Raw genomic sequence first — 12788 nt, 5'->3', positions numbered from 1 at the left:
TTTTCCATTAGCGTTCACTCCCTGTTCTCCACCAAACCCCATAGCCCTGGGCAACCGCTGGGCTAGTCTACTTCTGTCGTGTGGATTTGCTTGTTCTGAATGTGTCATGTGAATGAAGTCATGCAGTGTGTGGTCTGTTTATTGCCAGGTAATTCTCTTGTATGGAAGCAGTATGTGTTTTTACAAAGCTCCTAGGTAGCGTCCCCCACTAGTTTAAGTTGTATGTACATAAAACGTACTTTGAAACGTTAACTTTGTAATACCATGAAGAGCATTATCTACAGCTGGTTTTTTTTCCTTGTAGTTCAGTAATAGTTCAGCCAGAAGCAGTCTACTATTTAAAAAGTGGGGGTTGCTGTCTATTAGAGGTGGCAGAATCATTTTAATGAGTGAGGAGCGGGGACTTTTTTTTAAGTAATAGAATGGAAAGTAACAGACTTAGTTAAACATAGTAAAAGTATTTTATGGAATGTGTGTGTGTTTATCTTTATTGGGTCTAAATGTGAAATATCTTTCTTACTGTGGGTTGCTTTTAGAAAAAGTTTGAAAGCTACTGTTCTTTAAGTATTTCAGTATTATTGTCATCTCATTAACCCTAGTGTTAATGGGGTTAGGTGGTGAGATACATGGTTGGCTTAAGTGAAAATTGAAATAACTAGCCTAAGTTTGGTTAGGAGTTGGGATCTAATAATACAGTGAGGAGGTGGGATAGTTCTGAGAACCTATTGCTTCTGTCATTTTGTCAGGGAGCAAAGCTACTATTTATTAATAGTCATTGTGTGAGATTTAATACCACTTATCACATTGCTAATGTAACTTTGAGTTAAAACATCTATAAAATGGATATTTTATGATGGTCATTTAATTAAAATGATAAAACACAGTATAAGAAAATCATTATTCTCCTCTTACCAGTTTATCAACCCATTTAATGGTATCACATAGTTTAAATATCGTTTTATTGTACTCAAGTAATGTATTCATTAAATTAATTGCATTTCCTAAGGAGGAAGTTATGTTGAAATTATGTATCATGTTGCTTTTTTTTTTAATAAATTTTTATTGGAGTGTAGTTGCTTTATAATGCTGTTAGTTTCTGCTGTACAACAAAGTGAATCAGCTTTTTGTATGCACTAGTCCCCTTTTTTGGATTTCCTTCCCATTTAGCTCACCACAGAGCATTGAGGAGAGTTTCCTGTGCTAGACCGTAGCTTCTTACTGTTATCTGTTTTATACACAGTAGTGTGTACATGTTGGAGAAGGACATGGCACCCACTCCAGGGTTCTTGCCTGGAGAATCCTGTGGACAGAGGAGCCTGGAGGGCTGCTGTCCATGGGGTCGCACAGAGTCAGACACGACTGAAGTGACTTAGTATGCATGCATGCCTTGGAGAAGGAAATGCCAACCCACTCCAGCGTTCTTGCCTGGAGAATCCCAGGGACGGTGGAGCCTGGTGGGCTGCCGTCTATGGGGTCGCACAGAGTCGGACACGACTGAAGCGACTTAGCAGCAGCAGCAGCAGCAATGTGTACATGTCAACCCCAGTCTCTCAGTTCATCCACCCGTCTCATGTTGCTTTCTAAAGTGGGCAGAAATTTTAAATATCTTTTTTTGTTTTAGTGAAAGAAAGCTTTTGATCCCTTTCTACTTCTTTTTTGTATGTTGTAAGCTATATAATATATCTTAACAGTGATGTGTTGGGATTAATTTTATTTCATATTGATTGTGGATCATATTTTTTTTTGTATTATTCTGAATTCACTTTTAGAGTTTTAGTGCTTATCTGTTATAGTCATTTAACAAAATTTAGGAAATTGAAGCAGTAAGTGGCAAATGAAAGTAATTTCTTATAACATTGACTTTTGTCAAAATACAGCCACTACTGAAATGGAATTGTTAGTGGAGATACTTTACTGATTTAATCAAATGCTGAGTTATTTTAATAATAATGTAAATGATCACTGAAATAATTTTTTAAAGTAACATTTCCTTTCCTTTGAATTGAAGCCTAACAGGTGAATGTTTTTATACAGTGTTTCTTTTTATATATTTTTTCCTAAGGTAGCTGGAAAATTTTAAAACTGATGCATTGTACATAACTTAAGAGTTTTCTGTAAATACTTTTAATCTGTTTTTGGTATATTCAGAACTGTACTTTGAATTGTTTGGAAAATTGTCCCTGTAGTAGGCTCAACATTGATCACAAAATTGAGTAGCTAGCACAGGATATAAAAGAAAGAAATCCATGGGTCATTTATACTTATGAACACACATGCAGAAATCCTTAAAAATGTTTTTTAAAAAAGTTAAGTTAAATCAAGCAATTTATCAAAAAAGTAATTAAAAACTTACTAAATAGGATACATTTCAGGAGTGGAAAGATAGTTCAGTAGTCGGAAACTGGTTAATTTCACTGTTAGTAGATTAGAAGAAAAAGTCATATATAAATTATCTCAGTAGATACTGAAAGTTCAGTAGAATTTAACCCTTTAAAAAAACTTACTTGGTTGTTTACATTAACCATGTATAACTTTTTGTATGTCCATCATACCTCAATAAAGTAGTTTTTTAAAAAAAATTCAAATTTCTTTGATTCAAGAAATAGAGGTAAAAATTCTTAACTTGACCCAGTTATATATACCAGAAACCTACATCAGGCATTATACATAATGATGAAAAGTTGGAAGCATTTACATTAAAGTTAGGAACAAGACAAGGGTGTTTGTAATGATGCTGTCATTTGATGTTTTTCCAGAAGCCTAGCCCATGAAGTTAAAAAGAGAAAGAAATAAGAAACATAAATATTGGGAGAGATGAGAAAATATAGACATTTACAGATATGATTCCCTACCTAGAAACTCCTAGTGAAGAAGCAGAACACTGTTAATGAATTCAGTGACGTGGCCTGATAGAAGTTGAGCATGTGACAGTGAGTAATTAGAAAAGGAAATAGACACTCCCTCAGTTACTATAGAATAGCCCTGCTGTGAAAAGTGCAGGATAACTGTGCAAGAAAGGACTCCACATCAGTGGAATGTTGTTTATCAATGAAGAAAGCAAATGCAGATAAATAAACATAATAACAAGGGTTATTCTGAAAACAGTGTTGAGCAACAGAAGTGAGATACAAAGGAATATATATTGTATGATTCCATTTATATAGAACTCAGAACATTTAAAAAAAACAAAACTATATTGTTTAGGAACATGTATCCAAGTGGCAAAGCAACAGAGACAAGTGAGGTAGTGATTAGTAAAGTGGGGATGGTGGCTGTCTCTCTTGTGGAAGGACATGTGGAGGATTTCCGTGTGTTGGCATTATTCTGTTTCTTGACTTGGGTAGTAGTTACTGGGTTTTTCCTTTATTTTTGCTAACCTCTGTGTATCTCCTTTATCTACTTTTTTATAGGTGGCTTTATATCATAGTTAAAAAAGAAGATGGATAGATGACATAGAGAATTCCAGAAATTGGAATTTATTATGTGATTAATGTGTATTTGAATTTATTATGTGATTAATGAGGCATTTCAGACCATTGTGGGAAAAGATGTATCAGCCAAGAAATGGCTATGAGATAACTGGATTTTCTAGAGAAAAAAATTAGATTCCCAACTCATTCCATGAACAAAAATTTATTCCAGATAAATCTAAAAATAAAAATCTAACTTTAATATTTTAAAATCTAAATTTAAGTTAGATTATATATAACTTCTGAATATAAAAATGAAACTATCCAAGTGGCAGAAGCAAATGAGGTCTGAAATGTCTTCTTTCGTAAAATAGTTTATGCTGATATCATAAAGGAAAAGACTGGCAGATTTAACTATATAAATTACAGACTTCTGTACAGTTTAAGATACAATAAACAGCTGTTCAAAGACAAAATGTAAAAAAAATTTGCAAATGTGAAATACTCTTTATTTTTCATAATATACAAATAGCCCATAAAATTAGAACAACTATAAAATAAGATGAACAATTAGCATATTAAAGAAGAAATGTAATTATCTAATATACTGGAAAGTAGTCTTTCCAGATATTAAAAATTTAAGACATTGATAATACTCATTATTTGTGAGGTTATGAGAAAATGAATTCCTTGATGAGAGTATAAATTGATGCAGCTTCTTGAGGTGGCAGTTTTTCTCAACACTTAAATTTCATTATTACTTTATGATTCCATTTAGAAATTGCCCTTTCGAAAGACTTGCATATGATACAAAATGTACCTACAAGAATGTTTCTAACAGTATGGGGAAAAATTAGAACCAACACAATGTCCTTCCTTCAAGAGTAGTTGAATAAATTAATTATATCCATGGTTTGGAATATCACCATTGTTAAATTGTTTACCACAATGTGGAAATGTCAGGTAATGTTGTTAATAGTGAAAAACATTTTCCCATCATAATACATTGTTTATTATATTTATGTAAAAAGTATAAAAAGCTAAGACTATGTGTGTATGTATATACACATGTATATAGTTGTGTGTATTCATGTTCATAAAACAGTCTCAGAAAAGATATTTATGAAAATGTTAACAATGGTTATATCTGGAGGTAGGGAGAGAAGTTAAGTGTTAACTCATTTCATTTTTTTTTTAAGAAAAATTTCTTCAGATTTGGGCTTTCTAGATGACATTCTGTTTTCATAACGTTAGAGAACTTACAGTTAGCATCTCTACCTGAATACGCTTTTTACTGGATGATTAGGGAAGACCCTTTTTCCATGGTTTCTTTGGATCCCGTGTTTCTCTTTTTTGAACAAATAGTGTATTAGACACTTAAGTGGTTCCTTTCTTTTTTTTTTTTTTTTTTGAAGGATAATGTATTTTGAAAAAGGGTTATGGCAGTATTGGCTTTACGTTTTTCTTATTTTAAATTTCCATACATTTGAATTTTTCAAATGGATACCTCAAAATCCTTAATCTAATTTGTAGTTTTACTTTCTGTCCAGGCCCATCAAACCCCAGTGAAGAAAGTGAATCCTGGAGAAGAAAGGAGGAAACTGTTTGAGGTATAAACACATCTGTGTGCTTATTTCACAGCTTTGTAAAACTAATTATGAAAAAAAGAAACAAATTTTATAAAACCTCCAAACCTTTCCTCCTTATTTCTTTCAAACAAATACCTCTAACTTATTTCTGTTTTTAAACCTTCCAGGATATACGTCTACCACCGGTATGCTAACTTTACTGATTAAGCTAGAAAAAGTAGTATTTATTATTGATAATTTTTTTTTTTTTAAGGAAGCACCAAGAAAAAGAAGATTGGAATTGACTGAAAAAGAAAAGAAGTCTAAGGATCAGGTAGTTATTTCACTGTTATTTTTCTTCTCCAGCCAAGTTGGAGATGATAATTGTTTTAAGAGTTCTAAGAAGTTTGTCTTTAAAATTATTGCAGGTTAGTCTGCTGAAGGCTGAGCAGGTGAAAAGACAGGAAAAGCAAAGGGTGAGAGGATTGTTCATTTTCCCCAGCACACTCCACCACCTCCCCACACACATGCCCCCCCTTTTTCAAAGGATTACACTGGTTTCCTTTTTATTACTAAGTATATTTCATATACTTTATATTAAATACTTGAAATGGTGTTTTATTTGTTTCTTTCCCCTCAAAGTTGGAGAGAATAAATAGGGCCAGGGAACAAGGCTGGAGAAATGTGCTGAGTGCTGGTGGAAGCGGTGAAATGAAGGTAGGTCTTGGGTACCCGTGCATGTACACTGCTGCTCTTTAACTCCGGTTTCACCCTGCTCTGTGAAATGTATACACCTGGCTTGTTTCTACTAGAGTTCTTCAGCATCTGTTAGGACTTCTTAGTTTTCCTGCATGTACTTATGTAACTCGTACTGATAATTTGTATGTGACAGTTAAAATTGCTTAAAAAGTTTGCTGAGAAGGCTGTGATTCACCATTCCTCTGCCATCTTTTTAAAATCACATACCTGGCTGTGTGCTCTAGTCACACAGAGCTGAGGACCAGACTGCAGTCTCCCCACTGCACACGGCTGCTGCAGCTTCGTCCCCACACTTGTGTTCTCTTCACCTGCTGGCCCCTGCCCACCCTCCCACCCTCTCCACTCCCAGTCCCCACTCCCACTCCCCACTCCAAGCATTTACTTAGATGATCAGTGACCCCGCTAGCCATGGACCTAGATAGGTTAGTTCAGACATTTTCTTTGGGCAGATCCAGACTATATAGCCTTGGACAAGTTACTTCACTTTTCTGAGCCTTAATTTCTTCATTTAAAAAAAATGAAAAATTTCAAGAGTGGTGCACAGAGCTCGACTCTCAAGGGCTCACCTGTTAACTTCCTTTTCCCTTCTTTGTTCTGCCAGTCTAAATCTTGCCTTTCCTCTCTTGCACTCACAGCATCCTTTCCAAATCTGTGGTAGGCTGAATTCTAAGGTGGTCCACAAATTCTTGACTCCAGGTATTACACCTAATGCTGTCCCCTCCACTGGAGTGTGGGGGAGACTGAATTTGGAGTGCAGCAGCCGCCTTGGTCAGGCTGTGTCCTATGGCATTGCTGATGCTATATTCACTGCTGTGGTTCCGTCACTGCTTTATTATAAGACTCCCTCATGGCGAGCTGGAAGGTTAGAAGGTCAGGGGGACAGCTGCTGGCCTGGAAGAAAGCCCTTATTCACATGGCAAGAAAGTGTAGGGATTCTCTGGGAGATCGTCTGCTGGCTCTCTGACCGACAGCCAGCAAGAACATGGTAAACTTAGCCATGACAGCACAAGGAAATAAATTCTGCCAGGAACCAGTGAGCTCAGAAGAGGTTCCTGAGCCTCAAATGAGAATTGCAGCCCTGGCTGACACCTTGGTTTCTGCCTGGTAAAACCCTGAGCAGGAGTCTTATTCCTCTGTATTGTAATTTTTAATTCACATAATCCAATCAACTATTACTTAAGGTCTTTAAACTGTGACTTCCTGGGACCCATCTCAATAAACTTGATGTTTAGGCACCAATTATATATTTATTAAGTAGAATTGATTACCATTCTCACTTGATTCTTTTTCCCTAAAATTTATGATTTGAATAAAAGTTTCTCTGTTTTATGTAGACATGGGCTTCCCTGGTGGCTCAGATGATACTATATAATAATCGTACACATTCATTTTTTACTGCTGTGCGATAAATGACCACAGACTCCATGGCTTAAGGCACAGCTATGTGCCTTAAGTCGTCTCAGGTGTGTGGGCATGGATAGTGGATCCCCTGCTCAGGGTCTTACCAGGCAGAAACCAAGGTGTCAGCCAGGGCTACAATTCTCATCTGAGAATCTGCCTGCAATGCAAGAGATCCAGGTTCTGTCCCTGGGTCAGGAAGATGCTCTGGAGAAGAGAATGGCAACCCACTCCAGTATTTTTGCCTGGAGAACTCCATGGATAGAGGAGCCTGGCAGGCTACAGTCCATGGGGTGGCAAAAAGTCCGACATGACTGAGTGACTAACACACACACATTTTTACTGTACTATCCACTGTACTGTGACATTGAACTTACTACCCTCTGAATGATAAGGAAGTATCAGGATTTGGCCCATTCTGAAATAACTAACCCATATCTTCTATGATCTGAGAATAAAAACTTACCAGGATACAGGCCCTGAGATCTGGTCAGGTATTTTATATCAAGTTCATGATTAGTGTTTAGAATTTGGTCATGTTTTTCCTCTCCCTTTGCATATGTCTTCTTTATGCAAGAAAGCATCTTTTTTCCTGTGATGTTTAAAGCTGTATTTAATCCTAAAGTCCAGTTTTATTAATGTTTGATAATAAGTGTTAGATATTACGTGCTTATTAAGTTTCTGCTTTGCTTCGTAAACTTCTATTCTGATTTCTGTGAGGATTAGTAAAACTATTTTCCATGACATATAGCAAATTCAGTGCTAGTTTCTGTACTTATTCCCCATGAGGTTTGTAACAGTTAACTTCTTAGGCTGTTTGATTTCTGTACTATTGATAAGTACCTGGAAGCTCAGTAAAATTTGAAATAAGTTAAGGAGATCCCCCAAAATAAAGATAAAACAAAAATAAACATGAAGGGAAATATTTCAGAGTTCATTCTATTATTATATACTTCTAAATATTCAGACATTTTGCACAGTATAAATAACCAACTTTTTGATTACTTAGTGTCTGCAAAATCTAGGACTTACCTGCTTTATCCATTTTTTTCCTTTGGTTCTTCTGATAGGTATTTTTTTCTCTTTTTTAAATTGCAGTTGATTTGCAGGGCTTTATCCATTCTTTATCTATCTTTTATAAATCTGTGTTCTTAGAAAAATTATGAAATATTCTATGTATAGTTTGATTACATAGATAACCATGACATGTAAGAGACATTCTGTTGTTTGACACTATGTTGGACTACTACTCAGTAATGAGAAGGAATAGTCTATTAATACATGCATTGACATGGGTCAGTCAAAAATGTACTGAGTGAAAGAAGCCAGGCACAAGAGTGCATATTGTGTGATTCCATTTATATGAAATGGTAGGAAATGGCAAACCCAGTCTCTGTGACAAACAGATCAGTGTTTCCTGGAATGAGGGGCCTTGGATCCAAGTGAGAAACAGGGAACTTTTCTGGGTGATGAATATGCTTTCAATTGTGGTAGAGGTTCCATGGGTGTCTGTGTTTATTAAAACATCAGTCCATGCTTATAATTGGTGACTATAAAGTGAAAGTGAAGCCGCTCAGTCGTGTCCGATTCCTTGCGACCCCATGGACGGTAGCCTACCAGGCTCTGCAGTCCATGGCATTTTCCAGGCAAGAATACTGGAGTGGGCTGCCATTTCCTCCTCCAGGGGATCTTCCCAACCCAGGGATTGAATCCAGGTCTCCTGCATTGCAGACAGACGCTTTACCGTCTGAGCCATCAGGGAAGCCTGGTGACTGTAAAGTGATGTTTAAAAGATTCCATTGTTTCAGTATTCCAGTACAGTGTTTTCAGCATTATTTTGAGTATAGATATCTTCAGAAGTGAAGTCGCTCAGTCGTGTCTGACTCTTTGCAACCCTATGGACTGTAGCCTACCAGGCTCCTCCGTCCATGGGATTTTCCAGCAAGAGTACTGGAGTAGGTTGCCATTTCCTTCTCTAGGGGATCTTCCCGACCCAGGGATTGAACCCAGGTCTCCCACAATGTAGGCAGATGCTTTACCTAGGCAGATGTCCTAAGAGATATGTGTATATACATTATTTTTGCTGAACAGAAACCTTGAACCTCAAAGTTAAGGTGATATTAGTGCCAGACACTAAACTCCCAGTCTTAAAGGAGCTGTGACCACCTTTTTTTTTTTTAATAATAATTTTTTTTTAAAGCACCTCAGCAGACACAAGATCTGCTGGCACATTTTAAAAATAATTTTTATTATATTTTGACTGCACCATGGGGCATACAGGATCTTCATTCCCCAACTAGGGATCAAACCTGTGCCCCCTGCACAGGGTCTTAACCACTGCTCTGCCGGGGAAGTCCCTGTGACCACCACTTAGCAAAATTCTGATTCAGGGAATCTTGCCTTGAGATGCAGGTTTGAAAATGTGTATGAAGATCACCTTGATGGAGTTTCCTGGCTAATTAAGTATCTTCCTTGTTTCTAACAACCTTCATTTCTTGCTTTTCAAGCTTCTTGAATCAGTTATCTGTATTTATCTTGAGCTAATTTTTAAAAATCTAGGCTTCTTATAATATTGTATGTAAAAAAAAAATATTGTATGTAGCTGCTTTTGTCCAAATGTTAACACAAATTTTACCTCATTGGGTACTGAGATGTCTTTTGTTTGGTGCTTATATTTTTCTTAGCCCGACTTCCCCGTTAGGATGTCATCACCTGATAGCTCCTCCCCATCTCCTGTCAATGTTCTGGCTTCTGCTCTCATCTGCGTTTGAGCACATCCCCTCCACTTGAGTCACATCAGTTTGTCTTCCTTTCGGTGCTGTTGGCCTTGCCTTTGAGGGTCCTAATTTCCTCTTCACCCCGTAGTTCTTGCACTCTGAGCCTCTGTATCATTGTGCGCTTACTCAGCTCTCATCTTTCTACCTGTTTTCCGAGAGTTTTCCATGTGCTTGAGCGCGTGTGTCTCTGAGGCTGCATCCTACATCTTCGCCCTCATCCTGTGTTACCCCCACAGAGAACCAGTTCCCTGTAATGCTGGCTTTTTCTCTGATTGCCTTTCTTTACTCACGGGCTGCTTGGCTTGGCATCAGTGCAGCAGCCTTCCGCTCAGTTTCTCTGCCTTGTTCTCTCTCTTATTCTTGTTTCTTCTGTGTAATTTGACTTACCTGCTTAAAAACGGTCTTAGTGCACTTTTCCTGCTAGAAAGTGTAACTGTGCTTTCTGTTATTGATTATGTGAACTCACACACCCTGGTCGGTCAGTTACCTGTAGTGACCTTTTCTAACCAAGTGTAATTAATACTCCCTGTTTGCCTTCCTCATAGTTACCTTCGTCTTCATATGTCCTTTATCTCCCTACTGCCAACATCTAAATGTATACCTTCTGTTGCCTTTTTTTTTTACTTTAATACCATGGATCATATTTAATCATTTAATCTATCTGTGTTACCTTGTGTTAAAGGCTGGGTTGAGTGTTTTTCTCCAGTGACTTTTTTATGGGTATTTTTATTTCTCTTTTTTTTGTGTTTTGTAAATTTGCTCAGTACTTACTGCTGTGGCGAGGGTCTGTTGCCATTCATTTGGAAATGAAATGTTTTTCTAGCTTTATACTTTGTTTCCCGGTTTGTCTGTAAACTGCTTAAGGATGGATATATTGATTTGCTTCTTTTAATTACACTTAGAGTGTATTACAGTGGTGTTTATATCTTCATTGCTTGTTGAATTGGATTTGAAGTATGTTAATTGCTGTATGTTTTGTTAGGTATAATTTTGAGTGTTAAAAAAGCAGGCTTTGTTTTACGTATAAACTATACATATTTAAACTTAATAGGATGGGATCACATAAAATATATAAGAAACTTGTTGGAAAACTTGTTAAGACCAGTTTTTTTCCCCCACAGTTACATACATTTAGTGATATTTTATGTTTTTGTTATATTGAATTATGCTTTACTGTTAGTAACAAGGTATACTACTTTTGATTGTTAATGGTTATAATAGGAAAACATTTTTCTCTAGGCTCTGTGTTTATTAGTATGTTAAATTAGATAATTTGCTTTGTAAGACGCAAGTGTTGAGGTTCACTTTTTTCTTTTGAAGGTAGTAGAGACCTTTGAGGTCTTGTGAGATAAGCATGTGAGAGCTTTTTGTTTGATTCCTAGGCTCCCTTTTTGGGCAGTGGAGGGGCCATGGCTCCATCATCTTTTTCCTCTCGAGGACAGTATGAACATTATCACGCTATTTTTGATCAAATGCAGCAACAAAGAGCAGAAGATAATGAAGCTAAATGGAAAGGAGAAATACATGGCCAGAGGCTTCCAGAAAGGTATGGCTGTTCTGCAAAAGTCACTGTGCTTTGCTTTAGAGGGAGTAGTGGAAGTCATGGTGTATATTTATTGACAGAGGAATCCCACCTTGGGGTACATCTAGGATTTCCCAAAGGGCTACAGATCACCACCAACCCTCTGATGCTGATGCTCTCGAAAAACTTAAAAAGGTTTAAAGGTGATGTCTAAACAAGTTAGTATCAACGTGTTGGAGTGTGATGATCCACAAATTCACCCTTTGGTATAATTTTGTCTTTTGTTGTGTACAGCCGGATAACACCACTTCCTGGCTGTTTTCTCCATTATACATAGACTGTCTTTTGCCATCTGAATACAGTCATTTTCTTCGGTGCAAATTTGGCCCTTGACTACATGTGACAAACATGTAGCTCTTCACTTAGGCCTAATTAATGGCTTATATATGTTATAGTTTATTTATGTTATAGGCTGAACATACTATTTAAAGGAACGTGATAACTTTGAACCAGCGTATGGTTGTAATAACTTTATCTATGTGCTTTAAATAAATCAGAATATATTTAAAATGGAATTGCATTCTATGCAGAACTCCAAAGCATGTTTTGAGTCTTCCTTTTCCACATCACTTAGAACCCCACTTTTCTCATGGTCATTTCCTCTTCACGTTCATCTCTGATTGATGACTCACTGTGATCCTGTTGGCTAGGTTTTTCCTTTTTCTCCATAAAATTAATTTAATCTGGTGGCACTCAAGTTTTAATTTGTATGCTGCTGCTAAGTCACTTCGGTCGTGTCCAACTCTGTGCAACCCCATAGACGGCAGCCCACCAGGCTCCCCCATTCCTTTTTAAAAAAGTATGCATATTTCAATTTTTTAGATTTTCTTCTATAAAAATATTCTGGTAAAGGAAGAACATATCATTTTATGAAAATTTAATTTGTCATTTTTACAGAGAATTTTTTTGTGATAAAAATCTTTATGGTTCTCCCAGTTATAAAAGATTATTAAAAGGTTATTGAGCAGAGGTAAATAATTGAAGTTCATATAAATTAATATTATGAATTATGTACCATAGGCTGAAGTATTAAGCTAGTTGTAAATACTACACATTTTTTGAGAAAAGAGTGCTACAGACTTACACATGTGCATATTTTTTATGAAATAATAATGAAGATTTTGTGTGAGGTTTTTATCCTGGGGTATTATTGGTCTTTCTAGTATATAATTTGTATGGCTTTGTTTTAATTTTAATCAAATCTCCTAAAATACATGTGTATAATGTAAAAGAAAATAGGGAAAGTTGTGTTATGCTTCTTCACACTGTTTATCTTCCAGCACATTTGTTGATT

At 36.4% G+C, this 12788-nt stretch overlaps 1 protein-coding gene across 8 annotated transcripts in view; it reads left to right on the top strand.

Moving 5' to 3' along the window:
- NEK1 (NIMA related kinase 1) overlaps window positions 1–12788 on the top strand; it is a 132210-nt gene that overhangs the window by 35676 nt on the left and 83746 nt on the right. For 6 of the 8 annotated variants that reach the window (XM_061424915.1, XM_061424912.1, XM_061424914.1 and 3 more), the window contains exons 12-16: window positions 4961–5020; window positions 5253–5312; window positions 5407–5454; window positions 5621–5695; window positions 11295–11458. In XM_061424915.1, coding sequence (XP_061280899.1) covers window positions 4961–5020; window positions 5253–5312; window positions 5407–5454; window positions 5621–5695; window positions 11295–11458 — 407 coding nt within the window. The remainder of the gene's footprint in view (window positions 1–4960; window positions 5021–5252; window positions 5313–5406; window positions 5455–5620; window positions 5696–11294; window positions 11459–12788) is intronic. The other 2 variants (XM_061424913.1, XM_061424911.1) reach the window with 1 other exon arrangement.

This window comes from Bos javanicus, chromosome 8 (genome assembly GCF_032452875.1).
Source record: "Bos javanicus breed banteng chromosome 8, ARS-OSU_banteng_1.0, whole genome shotgun sequence".
NCBI lineage: Eukaryota > Metazoa > Chordata > Mammalia > Artiodactyla > Bovidae > Bos > Bos javanicus.
This window is presented reverse-complemented; position numbering and strand designations above follow the sequence as displayed.